Genomic DNA, 15,662 nt, shown 5'->3' on the forward strand with positions numbered 1-15,662 from the left:
GGTTTCTATCCAGAATATTTTTGATATATTTTAGGTTATATAGAAGTATAAAACATAATATTTCATGAATATTTGGACATTTGTATTATTTCACTGCAATTTGAACTACCTTGTCTTGAGAAACACTCGAAAGATTATTAAAGAGTTTTTTATTTTTATCATTTTTTGCAGTAGTGGTATTTCTCTTGAGCATGAATTATCAGGTGTTTCAAAAGTTCTAAGTAAGTGCAAAAGACTTGGCACACTCTTCACAGGGTTTCTCTCACAAGTGAATTCTCTGATGTTGTTTAAGACCAAAGATGGCTGAAAGGCCTTGCCATTATCCACACTCACAATGTCTCTCTCCAATATGAATAATCTGGGACCCAGAACATGCCACGAAAGTTCTAAATTCTTTGTCACAGTCTTTACACTTGTAGGGTTTCTCTCCAGAGTGAATTGATTGATGTTCCTTAAGTTTTCTGGTATAGTTAAATAGTTTTCCACATTCTTCATATTTGGAAGGTTTCTTCCAGTGTGAGTGAATTCATGCTGAGTTAGGTATGACATTTTACACAAGGCTTTTCCACATTCTTCAAATTGTAGGGTTTCTTTCCAGAATGTATTATTAAATGGGCAGAAAGAATCTGTGACATTTTAAAGATCTTGCCACATATTTCATATTTGTAGGGTTTCACTGCTATATGAATGTTTTGTGTTCTGAAAGTAATGATGGAAAATGGAAGACTTTGGCACATACTTCTCAGTTTTAGGGTTCTTTCCTGTATGAATGCTCATGTATATAGGTAGTCCTTATGAGTAACTGAAGGACATGCCACACATTTAACACATGTATGATTTCTCTCCTATATGAGAGCTCTTCTGTACAGAAAGTCATGATGGAATATAGAGGCCTTTCTACATAGTTGTATGATTTCTTGCCTGTACGAATTCTCTCAAGTACTTTAAGGAATGATGCAGCATGGAGTCATGACACACACTTCCCACTTCCAGGGTTCTATCCTGTAGGATTTCTCTTGTGTCTAGAGAGTGCTGATGGAGAATTGAAATCCTTGCCACACTTTACAATTTTAACGTCTCTCTCCTGTATGAATGCTTATATATTTAGAAAGTCATGACAGATTAGTAAAGGCCTGACCACATACTTCACATTTGTAGGGTTTCTCTTCTATATGAATCCTCTTGTGTTCAGAAACTTGTGATGCAACATAGAAGTCCTTGCCACATACTTGACACTTGGAGGGTTTCTCTCATGTATGAGTTTTTTTGTGTACAGAAAGTCCTGATCGACTCTTGTAGGCTTTGTCACATACTTGACACTCGTAGGGTTTCTCTCCTGTATGATCCCTCTTGTGCACAGAAAGTGCTGCTCGACTATTGTAGGCTTTGCCACATAACTCACACTTATAGGGTTTCTCTCCTATATGAATCCACATATGTGCAGAAAGTCCTGATCGACGACTGTAGGCATTGCCACATACTTCACACTTGTAGGGTTTCTCTCCTGTATGATCCCTCTTGTGCACAGAAAGTGCTGCTCGACTAGTGTAGGCTTTGCCACATACTTCACACTTATAGGGTTTCTCTCCTATATGAATCCACATATGTGCAGAAAGTCCTGATCGACGACTGTAGGCATTGCCACATACTTCACACTTGTAGGGTTTCTCTCCTGTATGAATCCTCTTGTGTACAGACAGTCCTGGTTTACTTTTGAAGGCCTTGCCACATACTTCACACTTGAAGGATCTCTCTGCTGTATGAATTCTCTTGTGGTCAGAAAGTCGTGATGGGAAATAGAAGGCTTTCCCACACACTTCACACTTGTAGGGTTTGACTCCTGTATGAAATCTCTGGTGTTCAGAAAGTCGTGATGGAACACAGAAGGCCTTCCCACAAACTTCACACTTGTAGGGTTTCTCGTCCTTATGAATCCTCTTGTGTACAGAAAGTTGTGATGAAACATAAAAAGCCTTGCCACATACACCACACTGGTAGGGTGTCTCTCCTGTATGAATCCTCTTGTGTACAGTAAGTTGTGATGGAAAATAGAAGGCCTTGCCACAAACCTCACACTGGTAGGGTTTCACTCCTGAATGGATTTTATTGTGTAGAGAAAGCTTTGATGGAAAATGGAAGGCCTTGCCACATACCTCACACTGGTAGGGTTTCTCTCCTGTATGAATCTTACTGTGTAGAGAAAGTTGTGATGGATAATTGAAGGCCTTGCCACATGCTTCACACTTGTAGGGTTTTTCTGCTCTATGAATTCTCATGTGTTCAGAAAGTCGTGATGGTGAACAGAAAGATTTGCCACATACTTCACACTTGTAGGGTTTCACTCGTATATGAATTCTTTTGTGTAGAGAAAGTCGTGATGGAAAATAGAAGGCTTTTCCACATACTTCACACTTGTAGGGTTTCACTTGCATATGAATTCTCTTGTGTAGAGAAAGTCGTGATGGAAAATAGAAGGCCTTCCGGCATATTTCACACTTGTAGGGTTTCTGTCCTGTATGAACAATTTTGTGTTTTGAAAGTAACGAGGGACCATGGAAGGCCTTGCCACATACTTCACACTTGTAGGGTTTCTCTCCTGTATGAATTCTCCTGTGTATACAAAGTAATGATGGAGAACGGAAATTCTTAGCACATTCTTCACACTTATATGGCTTCTTTCTTAGATTAATTTTCTGGTGGCTAATAGGTTGTGAGTTCCAAGGAAGGGCTTTGCCACATTCTTTGCCAGTAGAGTGTTTGATTCCTGGTGAGTAAAGGTTGAGAAATGAATGAAACCAGAGCAAAATTCTCTATATTTATGTTTATTTTTAAAAACAGACGCATTGGCTCAGACATGTATTTTTCTATATTAATAATGTTACATTCAATATTCTTAAGATGTATTCAGTGCATCCTAATTAAAACCGCCATGATAGGTTGAAATTACATAACTAGAAGTGAAAGACAAAGACAGGACAACATAGAACATAGAAACAAATGAGTATGAATCAATGTCAAACATGTAAAGAAGGCATAGCATCAACCATTAAGAAAACAAATCATGATGCTAGTTTAAATGAGACACTTAAACACATATAGAAGTTTTATGTCCAGATGAACACAAAGTATAAATGTAGTCCAAGTTGGAAGACACATAATTTAATAGTTCATATAAATCCCAAGTGCTTAGATTTTGAAGGTATGAAAATTTGGTTGAATGAGTAGAAAATTGTGCATTTCAATATTAAATAATATATTTAAAGGATTGAAGACAGGATGATTTATGCACATCTCATGAATGAGGATCTACTGACCAAATTATGAAAAATAAACTCTGTTTACATAGAAATTACAGAGCTTAGTCAGTTACTGTTAACAGAAGCTGATCTAATGGGTGAAGGACAAAGCATAACAGAATCAAAGCTCCAGGAACATCCTCTTCTCACAGTAAACTACAAAAGGAGATCCTTTAACCGTATGTCCATCAGAACACTGTGAGTTAATGTTGCTGATAAAGCCTCCTTTTCTGCAAATCTCTCACCCTGGCCTCTGTCCACTCTTTCCTACATACCTGTTTCCATGCCAGCTGCTGGTTGTCTCTTCATGTCTGAAGGTCCTTGTCCTTGCTCCAAAAATGTGATCAGGTGTGGCTTAGAGGAGGTAAGACCTGTTTATGCGAAAAGAGAACATCATTATTAGTGTGTTCTCCTAGGAATGACATGTCCTGTCTAGGACTGTATATATGGAAAGAATGGATATAATCAATGATTATAGAGGATTTGTTCTTCATGAATTTCCTGACGGGGCCATCAGAATGCATAAGAGGAAATGAGGATGTGCAGGTACTGAGGTTCATGCTCCCCAGTTACAAGGAAAAATATGAAAATCAAAGGGTGTGGTATTCTTTTTAACATGGATGCTTCCCACTCATGCCCCTTACTTTATAACATTACCCCCAATACAAAGGTACGTCTAAAAATAAAGGGAAGGTGTTATGAACAAGAGAAGAAATAAAATCATTGTAAGGTTTAGGGCTACTCTCCTTAATTTCCCTAAAATTTGCCCCATAAATTTCATTGTTGGAAGCACAAGCACCCTTGAGATACTGTAGAAAGAAATCAAGTTTGATGCTGACAGTTAATTAAGAGTTCACCATGGAAATTTCCCTCCTCCATGTGGTAGAATATTACTTCAATGTGTGTTGATTTTGTTCATACCCTGGAACATGTGATTAATGATGGAAGGATATGTTACATTTGTTTAACTAAATGAAATTCCCCTGTGCTCAGGAAACTGCATCAGCAACGAGCTGACTGGAAGAGGTAGGAAGGAGCCAGGTGGAGAAGGGCTTTTAAGTCTGGGTGTGGAGAGGAGGTGAGCTATTTGGAATTCTTTCCCTCTGCAGAGAGGAAGTCCACCTCAGCTTCTGAATCTTGAGTTCCTTAGAAGGACAGAGATTCATACAAGTTCCCTTCATAGCTTTGAAAGAGGCGGTGCATGAGGGAAAAGAATTCTCTTAGGCTGCAGCTCCTGTGACACAAGCACTGCTGATAGTGCTGGAATTGTAGTTCCTGATTAGCAGAGTCAGGGATTAAAAGGCAGCAATGATTTAAAAATAGGACCACCCACCCAGGAACACAAGGTTGCTGAAATTCTCCAACATCACATCCCTGTACAAATTCCACTGATCAGGGTCCAGCAATTCACACTCCTCTGCAGAGAAATCAATGGCCACGTCACTGAATGACACCATTTCCTGAAATGAAGAAAATGAATAAATACTATGTATTATACTAATTAAAACCACAATAAAAGCACAAACAACAGGAGGCATATGTATTCTGGATATAAATCTAAAGGTCGCCAAGAGTGAGAAGAGAGCTAGAAGCCCTTCTGATATAGGTAAAAAATATCCGTAAACAAGTCTGATGTAGTATTGTGATGTTGACAGGATTCATCATTAAGGACACTGAATGACAGGAGATCCTAGAAACTCCAAGGGATATTTTAGTCATGAGAACCACAAAATCAAGAGTGAGTGTATCATGAAAAGAGGACCGTTCAGGCCGGAGAGATGGTTTAGTAGTAAAAAGCACTGCCTGCTCTTCCAAAGGCCCTGGGGTGGATTCTCAGGAGGCAGGATTCTCACGGCTGCTCACACTGTCTCTAACTCTAGTTCCATAGGATCAGACAACGCCTTATACAAAGACACTAGCATTACAAGCATGCATAAAACAAGAAACAAAGCAGGTTATTAGCTTCTTAAGTAATGCTGTTGGGTAGTTTATAGATTCAGTCCTTTATTGGTAAAGAACCTCAGTGATTATCACACCACAAAGAAAATGCAGGATCGATATTTGTTCTGTACTAATAATTGCCAGGTTGCTACATCATCTGACTCAGGATGTATAATTACTGTGGTTTGAGTAGGTATGGCCCCCATGGATTCTTGTGTTTGAATGCTTGGCCCATGGGAAGTGGCACTATTAAGAGGTGTGGCATTGCTAGTGTGTCACTGTGGAGTCAGGCTTTGAGGTCTCATACATGCTCAAGCCAAACCAAATACTTGGCTGCCTCTCAGGTCCTTCTCCAGCACCATGTCTGTGTGCATGCCACCCACCATGATGATAACGGACTAAAACGTCTGAACTATAAGCTCACCCCAAATAGGAATTGCCATGGTCATGGAGTCTACTCACAGCAACAGAAACCGTAACTAAGACAATCACTCTCCAAAGGATACCTATCTAAGATTTTTAAAAAAGTACTCCATAGGTTTTGCCTAAAATCACATCTAAAAATCTTATAGTTATTATGTTTAATGCTTCTATACATGGCTTTCTGAAAAAACAAGGGGGGCCTAAATTTTATATACAAATGCTGCATACCCCACAGAAAATATTTTACCCATTCCTGCATTGTACAGCTCAACAATCAAAAGTTGCTAATATCAATCAACTTTAAGTATTTTGCAACTATTGACTATTTTGACTAAACTCATGTATTAATGGCACATGGAGCATAGAAATATCTCTCTTCGCTATAAATTCTTAATCTAAGGATTAATAAATTCATTGGTATGGTAAAAAAACCATAACAAAAATTTAGCTTGGTGCTTATAAAAATATGCTGATAGTTAAACCTATTAATAAGAAATTTTCATTTACTACAGTATACTACACATATGATTCAACTCTTGTTCTGGAATATAGGACTATAACAAAACAATGCAAAAATAGAAATTTTTAAATAGTAGTGACGTGGTTTGCTTCTGTCTGGACTGATGACCTCATCAGGATGAAAACAACCATGTGTTCAGAAGTCATCTTTAGAAAAATTGAAGAACACACACCATATGACTTCACCATCATTCGGATCGAGATGACCATGATGTATAAAACCAACTACGCACACCTATAAAACTGACTAGTACAACTGTCCCCTTTAGGTTTTATTGTAATTTTATAGACCAAATTGTCAACAGCAGGTCTCTAATGTATTTTAGATTAGAATGGATTTATTTACCATTAAATTTCCAAGGTGATTACTCAAGTTGACAAAAAGCTGACTGAGAGATGTATGTCTAACAATTTATGTCATTGTTAAGTGAAAGTTTAACCACTTATCTCTTTGTTAACACTAGACTTCTAAAATTTTTAAAATAAAAAACAAGATATGTTTCATAAGTGAGGCCTAAATTCTAAGGTCTACTCAGGCTAGCAGAAACCAATTTAAAAAATATGACTAGCATTTTTGTCTTTATGAACTAGAACTGCATTTTAAAGTTTTACTTCAATGCTAAGGGATCTTCAATTCAAAATTTTAAGGCTCAAGCTTAACAGGGATAAAACTGTAAAATCCTCATCTTATAGAAGCTACTAACTTATTATAAATTGTGATAATTAAAACACTCAAGTTAATGGTCAGTCACCTTAGAGATGATTCAGTTCTTCCATGTGCTCAGTACTATGTAGTTAAACTTAGCAAAAATGTAATTCATTTACGAGAACAAGTTTTAGTCTTCCATACATGTTTTCAAATAGAGAAGTAAATACAAAGAAAGTTTGTTTAAATTCAGGCATACTTAATAGATGGTCCTCAAAATCCGTAGAGATCCATTGAATATGACATTTAAAACATTTATTAATTGACACAGAGCCCATCTGGATTATACTTCCTGCTCTAACTTCTCCTTCTCAGATCTCTGATGTTGCAGGAAAACTGTAGAGTGATCCACTTACAGCAACATAAACACAATAAATGAACAAATACCATGCCTCTTTATTTTGGATTTTTGAGACAGGGTTTCTCCGTAGCTTTGGAGCATGTCCTGGAACTAGCTCTTGTGGACCAGACTGGCCTTGAACTCAGAGATCTACTTACCTCTGCCTCTCAAGTGCTATGATTAAAGGTGTGCACCGCCGCAGTCTTGCTAATACTGATGTTCTTTCCTGGTATAAAAATTTAAAATAACAATGTAATCAGGTTTGAGATAGAAATGAAAAAACTAATAAGGAGTAAAAGGAATTTATAAAAAATTTAAAAGTATTTCCTCTGGGCAATATGATGTTTAAGAAATGCAAAGATAATGGCATGTTCTCGAAATTTCCTTAGAGGCCAAAAAGGTTGAACAGAAATTACAAGTTTAGAAGTTAAATTTTCCTCTTAGGGATGATGAGGGAGGGGAACTTGATGGGGGAGGGGGAGGGAAATGGGAGGTGGTGGCAGGGAGAAGGCAGAAATCATTAATAAATAAATAAATTTAAAAAAAGTTAAATTTTCTCAGATTTTCACCTCTAGTTATTTTTGATACAGCCTGAGAATCTGTTCCATCAAACAATCTTCAGAATGCAGTAAAAACGAATGCCTGCCAGCTAGTTTTTCCTCCACGGAACAATGGATTGAGATTGGTCACATTTTTTTTTTTATCATTTACAATATCAGCTGCATATATACTTTAATATTTACTTGAAAAACTTCAGAATTATCTATTTTTCTTACAACTTCTATGTATCCTGTTATCTAATATGAAGGAATTCCTGAGCTCCAAATAAAATTGTCCTAAATATTAAAGACTTATACGTGATGAGACACTGGCAAGGGAGGAGATTAATGGGGGTAAAACATCTACCCTCTAAGAAAGGAATCATTTTCTACAGTATAAAGGCATTATTTTATTCCAAGCTTCTAGTACACAACTGGTAATGAAGAAATGACAGCTTGATCTGGAAACGATGTTTCTCTATGTATAGAACCTCTCTGCAGTCAGTTTTGCAGAGATCTGTGATAAAATTCACTATGCAGCTATTAAGAGACCATGGATGCCAGCCCAGACTATTATGCCCAGCAAAACTTTCAATCACTAGAAGGACAAAACAAGAATTCCATGACAAATCTAGATTTCACCAATACCTAGCCACAAACCCAGACCTACATAAAATACAAGAAGTAAAATTCCAACCCAAGGAAGTTATCTACACCTACAAAAACACAATTGATGGACTCATAGCAGCAAATATCAAAGAAGGGAAAATGAAGAAATTAACATCATCAATAATGAAAACTAAATTAACAGGAGATAACAATCACTGGTCATTACTATCCCTTAATGTAAATGGACTCAACTCACCTATAAAAAGGCACAGGCTAACAGATTGGATACAAAAACAGAATCCATCCTTCTTCTGCATATAAGAAACACATCTCAACCTCAAAGGCAGACATTGTCTCAAAGGAATGAGTTGGGAAAAAAATACCAATCAAATGGACAAGCGGGTGTAGCTATCCTAATATCTAACAAAATAGACTTCAAGCTAAAATCAGTCAAAAGAGACAAAGAAGATCATTTAATATTAGTCACAGGAAAAATCCATCAAGAAGAAATTTCAATACTGAACATCTATGCCCCATATAAAAGGGCACCCTCATATGTCAAAGAAACACTTCTAAAGTTTAAATCATACATTAATCCCCACACACTAATAGGGGGAGACTTCAACACTTCCCTCTCACCACTGGACAGGTCATTCAGACAAAAATTGAAAGAGATATAAGAGAACTAACAGATGTTATGACTAAAATGGACTTAACAGACATCTATAGAATATTCCATCCAAACAGAAAAGAATATACCTTCTTCTCAGCACCTCATGAAACCTTCTCAAAAATTGACCACATAGTCGGTAACAAAACAAACCTCAACAAATACAAAAAAAAAAATGGAATAACTCAATGTACCTTATAAGATCACCATCGTTCAAAACTAGAAGTCAACAGCAATACTAATTCCAGAAAACCCACAAACACATGGAAATTAAACAATGCTCACCTGAATCATCAATGGGCCAAAAATGAAATAAAAGGAAAAATTAAAGGCTTTCTAAAATTCAATGAAAATGACCATACAACATATCCAAACTTATGGGACACAATGAAATCAGTGTTAAGAGGCAAGTTCATAGCACTAAATGTCTACATAAAGGAGCTGGGAAAATTCCACACTAGTGAATTAACAGAACATTTGAAAACTTTATAACAAAAAGAAGCAAACACACCTAAGAGAACTAGATAGCAGGAAATAATCAAATTAAGAGCTGAAATCAACAAAATAGAAACAAAGAAAACAATACAAAGAATCAATGAGATAAAGAGTTAGTTCTTTGAGAAAATCAACAAAATAGATGAATCTTTATCCAAACTAACCAAAAGGCAGAGAGAAAATATATCCAAATAAACAAAATCAGAAATGAAAAGAGGGACATAGCAACAGACACGGAGGAAATACAGAGGATAATCAGGTCATATTTTGAAAACCTGTACTCCACAAAATTAGAAAACTTAAAGGAAATGAACAACTTTCTGGATAGATACCACTTACCAAAATTAAATCAAGATGAGATAAGCAAATTAAACAGACCTATAACTGCTGAAGAAATAGAAACAGTCATCAAGTCTCCCAACCGAAAAAAGCCCAGGACCAGATGGTTTCAGCTCAGAATTCTACAAGACTTTCAAAGAAGAACTAATACCAACACTCCTCAAATTATTCCACACAATAGAAACAGAAGGAACATTGCCAAACTCTTTTTATGAGGCTATAATTACCCTGATACCCAAACCAAAGAAAGACATTACTAAGAGAATTACATACCAATCTCACTCAAGAACATTGATGTAAAAACACTAAATAAAATACTGGCAAATCGAATCCAATAACACATCAGAACCATCATCCATGACCAAGTCGGCTTCATCCTACAGATGCAGGGATGGTTCAACATACAAAAATCTGTCAACGTAATCCACTATATAAACAAGCTGAAAAATACAAACCACATGATCATCTCATTAGATGCCAAAAAACCTTTTGACAAAATACAACATCCCTTCATGTTAAAGGTCTTGGAGCGAGCAGGCATACAAGGAACATACCTAAACATAATTAAGGCAATATATAGCAAGCAACAGCCAACATCATACTAAATGGAGAAAAACTCCCAGCGATTCCACTGAAATCAGGAACAAGACAAGGTTGTTCACTCTCTCCAAACCTATTCAATATAGTCCTTGAGGTCCTAGATAGAGCAATAAGACACCAAAGGGAGATCAAAGGGATAGAAATTGGAAAAGAAGTCAAACTCTCACTGTTTGCTGATGATATGATAGTTTACATAAGTGATCCCAAAAATTCTACCAAGGAACTTCTACAACTCAAACACTTTCAGCAATGTAGCAGGATACAAGATTAACTCAAAAAACTTATTAGCCCTCCTGTACACAGATGATAAAGGGCTGGGGAAGAAATCAGAGAATCAACACCCTTCACAATAGCCACAAATAGCATAAAATACCTCGGAGTAACTCTAACCAAACAAATGGAAGACTTGTATGACAAGAACTTTAAATCTCTGAAGAAATTGAAGAAGACACCAGAAAGTGGAAAGATATCCCATGCTCTTGGGTAGGCAGAATTAATATAGTAAAAATGGCAATATTATCAAAAGCAATCTACAGATTCAACAAAATGCTCATCAAAATCCCAGCAAAATTCTTCAAAGACCTCGAAGGAACGGTACTCAACTTCATATGGAAAAGCAAAAAACCCAGGATAGCCAAAACAATCCTGTACAATAAAAGAACTTCTGGAGGCATCAAAATCCCTTTCAGGGACCACAAATCCCTGACTTCAAACTCTACTACAGAGCTAAAGTACTGAAAACAGCCTGGTATTGGCATAAGAACAGATAGGAGGACCAATGGAACCAAACAGAAGACCCGGATATCAATCCACACATCTTGGAACACCTGATCGTTGATAAAGAAGCAAAAAAAAAAAAAAATCAAATGGAAAAAAGAAAGCACATTTAATAAGTGGTGCTGGCATAACTTAATATCAACGTGTAGAAGAATGAAAATAGATCATACCTATCACCACGCACAAAACTCAAGTCCAAATGGATCAAAGACCACAATATAAAGCCAGCCACATTGAACTTTATAGAAGAGAAAGCGTGAAATACACTTAAACGCATTGGCATAGGAAACCACTTCCTAAATATAACCCCAGCAGCACAGACACTGAAACAATTAATAAATGGGACCTCCTGAAACTGAAAAGCTTCTGTAAAGCAAAGGACACGGTCAACAAGACAAAACGACAGCCTACAGAATGGGAAAAGATCTTCACTAACCCCATATCAGACAGAGGTTATATATAAAGAACTCAAGAAACTGGACACCAAAAGATCACATAATCCAATAAAAAAATGGTGTACAGACCTAAAAAGAGAACTCTCAACAGAGGAATCTAAAATGGCTGAAAGACACTTAAGGAAATGCTCAACATCCTTAGTCATCAGAGAAATGAAAATCAAAACAATTCTGAGATTCCATCTTTGTTGTAATACGAGCGGCGGGGCTGCGTCCCCGGCACCCAGCCGCCCACGTGGCTAGCTTATGCCCCGAAATAATTACACGGAAATTGTATTCTTTTAAACACTGCTTGGCCCATTAGCTCCAGCCTCTTATTGGCTAGCTCTTACATATTGATCTAACCCATTTCTAATATTCTGTGTAGCCCCACGAGCTGGCTTACCAGGGAGGATCTTAACCTGCGTCTGTCTGGAGTGGGAGAATCATTGCGACTCTTTGACTCAGCTTCTTTCTCCCAGCATCCTGTTCTGTCTACTCCACCCACCTAAGGGCTGGCCTATAAATGGGCCAAGGCAGTTTCTTTATTAAATGAAAGTAACTTCTCCATCACATCTTACACCTGTAAGAATGGCCAAAATCAAAAACACTGATGACAACTTATGCTGGAGAGGTTGTGGCGAAAAGGGAACACTTCTGCATTGCTGGTGGGAATGCAAGCTGGTACAACCCCTTTGGATGTCAGTGTGGTGATTTCTCAGAAAATTAGGAAACAACCTTCCTCAAGACCCAGGAATACCACTTTTGGGTATATATCTAAAGGATGCTCAATTGTATCACAAGGACATGTGCTCAACTATGTTCATAACAGCCTTGTTTGTCATAGCCAGAACCTGGAAACAACTTGAATGGCCCTCGACCAAAGAATGGATAAGGAAAATGTGGTACATTTATACAATGGAGTACTACACAGCAGAAAAAAATAACGACATCTTGAATTTTGCAGGAAAATGGATGGAGCTAGAAAACATTATTTGGAGTGGGGTAACCCAGACCCAGAAAGACAATTATCACATGTACTCTCTCTTAGGTGGTTCTTAAACATAAGGCAAAGAAAGCCAGCCTACAAACCACAATCCCAGAGAATTTAGACAACAATACGGACACTAAGAGAGACTTACATAGATCTAATCTACATGGGAAGTAGGAAGTAGAAAAAGACAAGATCGCCTGAGTAAATTGGGAGCATGGGGATCTTCGGGGAGGGCTGAAGGGGGGAGGGAAGAGGCAGGAAGGGGAGCAGAGAAAAATGCAGAGCTCAATAAATATCAATAAAAAATGTATAAAAAAATAAAAAATACCCTAAGAATAAAATAGGTATTAAATCAAGGCCTCTTCCACGTGATACAAGTGCTTTATCACTAAGTGGGCCCCTTTCTCTTTGGTCCTTTGTCATTTGGGACATGGAGTTGTGAGCTTTCTGTCTCAAGCCCCGGAGTATCTGAGATTACAGAACATTTCCAGGAAACATGGTTTCAAAAAAGCAATCCTAAAGAGTTTGTGTCCCAACGTAGCTTTCTGCTCCATTATTCTGAAGTAAAATTGTGTCAGTGTGAACTTTACTCCTGCCATAATTTTCTAAGTACACCTGTGCTTTTTAAGTCACGACATATTGATCAGAGTAAGCAATAAAAGCAATACACATTGCCGTTAAAAGCTGAACTCACTTGGTAATCTGGGATTTCAACAGCAGCTTCATTTCAGGGATGGTCCGCAGGCAGTAAACTGTACGTAGCGTGCTCTTAGGTTTGAGGCAATCCTTCGCATAGCCTTGTGGGAAATGTAGTCTCTCACCGCGACGTCAACTAGACTCTGCTGTCTGTGCTTCCGGGTTCATTCTGCATTTTTGTGTTTCTCCAAACTCTGCGCCTTTCTCAAAGTTGGGAGAGTGTGGCTTGTGCTCCGCGTTCGCCATGGAGGTTGGTCAAGGGTGCAGCGTAGCCTTTTCGGCCCGGGGGCCTGTGCAGGGTGGGCAGGTCCGGCCTGGAGGGAGCGGAGGAGGGGTGGGTGGGAGGCGGGGGAGAAGCTGCCTGGTACGAGCTGTGCTGACAGAGGGCTTGGCGGAGGGCTGGGGAGCGCTGGGGAGTTGGCGCGCTGATGGTGAGGGAGCGAATGCTCTGCTGGGGACCCGGCGGCTGCAGGAGTCGACCCTGTGCTTCAGGGACCAGAGAGCTGGCCCGCTAGTGCAAGAAGGGAGAACGTGGAAGGAATGTCCAGGATTGCTAGAGCAGGGTGGCTTGGCCGACTGCTTGTGCCCATGGCCATGGTGGGAGCTCACATTCCAGCTTGGCTAGGGAAGCACGTCCTTTTTACCTCTCACATTGCTGCTGTCAGATTTCTCAGGACATCTGCACCTACAGCAAGTAGGGTTTTCTGGTTCCTCCTGTACTCTGTAGCGGGCCTGGGAATCTTGGTTTGAGTTGACAAAAGTTCATAAAGCTCCTCGATTCCAGGACAGAGTTCTGTGGGAGAGTTTGGTATATGGGATGTTCGTCTCGTTTTCTTTAGAACAAATGGTTAGTTTTCAGGATGGCTCACTTTGGATAGGAATCTGTTCTGTATACCCGCTTTGACCGCTCCCACACGCTCACGTGAGGCGGGACAAATTCCATAAAGGGCACACTCTTTATGTGGCACGTTCCAACTGATCCTACATTGCAGGATAAAAAATACTAGAAAACAAGACCACATCCAACCCCACTAGAGACAGTGATGTCAGCAATTCGGACTCCTTTCCTGCAAGGAGAGGTTAGTTGGTGTGTGGATTGTTAATGGAGAGCCTTGAATGTCTCTGGGCTGGAGAAATAGTCTCCTACACCTTACAGGCTGTCTACAGTGCTCTCTAATCGCAAGCTTTTCTTCCATCCTTACGGTGTCTAGGAACTCTGAAACCAATGAGTCTGAGTTGTCTTGAGGGGGCGCGGAGATATCCAAGTATTTATACAGTGTCAGAAAGATTAAAAGATGAAGTTGATCTGTGGTGATTTGTGTACAGTCGGCTGCTCAAAATGGTTTTTGTTTGTTTTTCGAGGCAGGACTTCTCTGTGTCACAGCTCTGGCTGTCCTGGAACTAGCTACAGACCAGGCTGGCTTTGAGATCTCCCTGCCTCTGCCTCCAGACTGCTGGGCTTAACGCTTCACCCTATTGTGCTGCGGTATATTTTGCCACCTTTAATACCAGCACTCAGGAAGCAGAGGCAGGAGGATCTCTGAGTCCCAGGACAGCCAAGGTTCCACAGAGAAATCCTGTCTCAACAAAACAAAACAAACAAAAAGCAAAACTCTTTTGCCACACTTCAGTCAAATTGAGTATTCCTGTATTGGAGACTGTCTTACAACATTAAAGTCTATTCCTAGAAAGCACAGGCTTTAAACAACATCATAAACACTAATATTTTCTATGTATTATCTAACTGTAATTGACAGAGACACTCCTAATTAACATCACTAATCTACAGAAAGCTAATAATACGCCTTTTTTACACTGTTAAAGGTGTGAAAAGTTCATGTTCTTGTACCTCAGATCTTGTTTCTTGCAATGCAGAGGTGATACAGCCATGTGCTCATTTATATTATGGCTCACACACATATATATTTAATATATACATGTAGGCAGATGTTTCTTGTCTCGGAGCCACTCAGTCCCAGATGCCAGGCTGTTGCTTCCCAAATTACCACACACAGGCTTAATATTACTTATAAATACTTGAACAATAACTAAGGCTTATTATTAACTAGCTCTTACATTTGACGTTAACCCATATTCCTTGCTTATGCTCTGCCACTTTGGTAGCTTTTCTCAGTACTGCATGATCATCTCGCTCTCTCTGTGTGTGCCTGGCGTCTGGCCAATGTCTTCCTGACTCTGCCCTTCTCCTTCCCGTCATCCTTAGTTTGGTTGCCCCACCTATGCTTTCTGCCTGGCTACTGGCCAATCAGCCTTTTATTAAGTC

At 38.9% G+C, this 15,662-nt stretch overlaps 2 protein-coding genes across 2 annotated transcripts in view; one reads left to right on the forward strand and one right to left on the reverse strand.

Moving 5' to 3' along the window:
• Nucleotides 1–197: 197 nt before the first annotated feature.
• Nucleotides 198–13,433, reverse strand: LOC130887167 (zinc finger protein 728-like). Its single transcript, XM_057789439.1, has 5 exons — nucleotides 13,377–13,433; nucleotides 7,384–7,451; nucleotides 4,630–4,756; nucleotides 3,572–3,667; nucleotides 198–2,764 (listed from the first exon to the last, which is right to left on the reverse strand). Exons 3-5 carry the CDS (start codon nucleotides 4,751–4,753, stop codon nucleotides 1,251–1,253), a joined length of 1,734 nt encoding a protein of 577 aa, XP_057645422.1. The 5' UTR covers nucleotides 4,754–4,756; nucleotides 7,384–7,451; nucleotides 13,377–13,433; the 3' UTR covers nucleotides 198–1,250.
• Nucleotides 13,434–13,554: 121 nt separating this feature from the next.
• Nucleotides 13,555–15,662, forward strand: part of LOC130887166 (zinc finger protein 420-like) — a 32,541-nt gene continuing 30,433 nt past the window's right edge. The window contains exon 1 of the mRNA XM_057789438.1: nucleotides 13,555–13,628. Coding sequence (XP_057645421.1) covers nucleotides 13,623–13,628 — 6 coding nt within the window. The 5' untranslated portion in view covers nucleotides 13,555–13,622. The remainder of the gene's footprint in view (nucleotides 13,629–15,662) is intronic.

This window comes from Chionomys nivalis, chromosome 15 (assembly GCF_950005125.1).
Source record: "Chionomys nivalis chromosome 15, mChiNiv1.1, whole genome shotgun sequence".
Classification (NCBI taxonomy): domain Eukaryota; kingdom Metazoa; phylum Chordata; class Mammalia; order Rodentia; family Cricetidae; genus Chionomys; species Chionomys nivalis.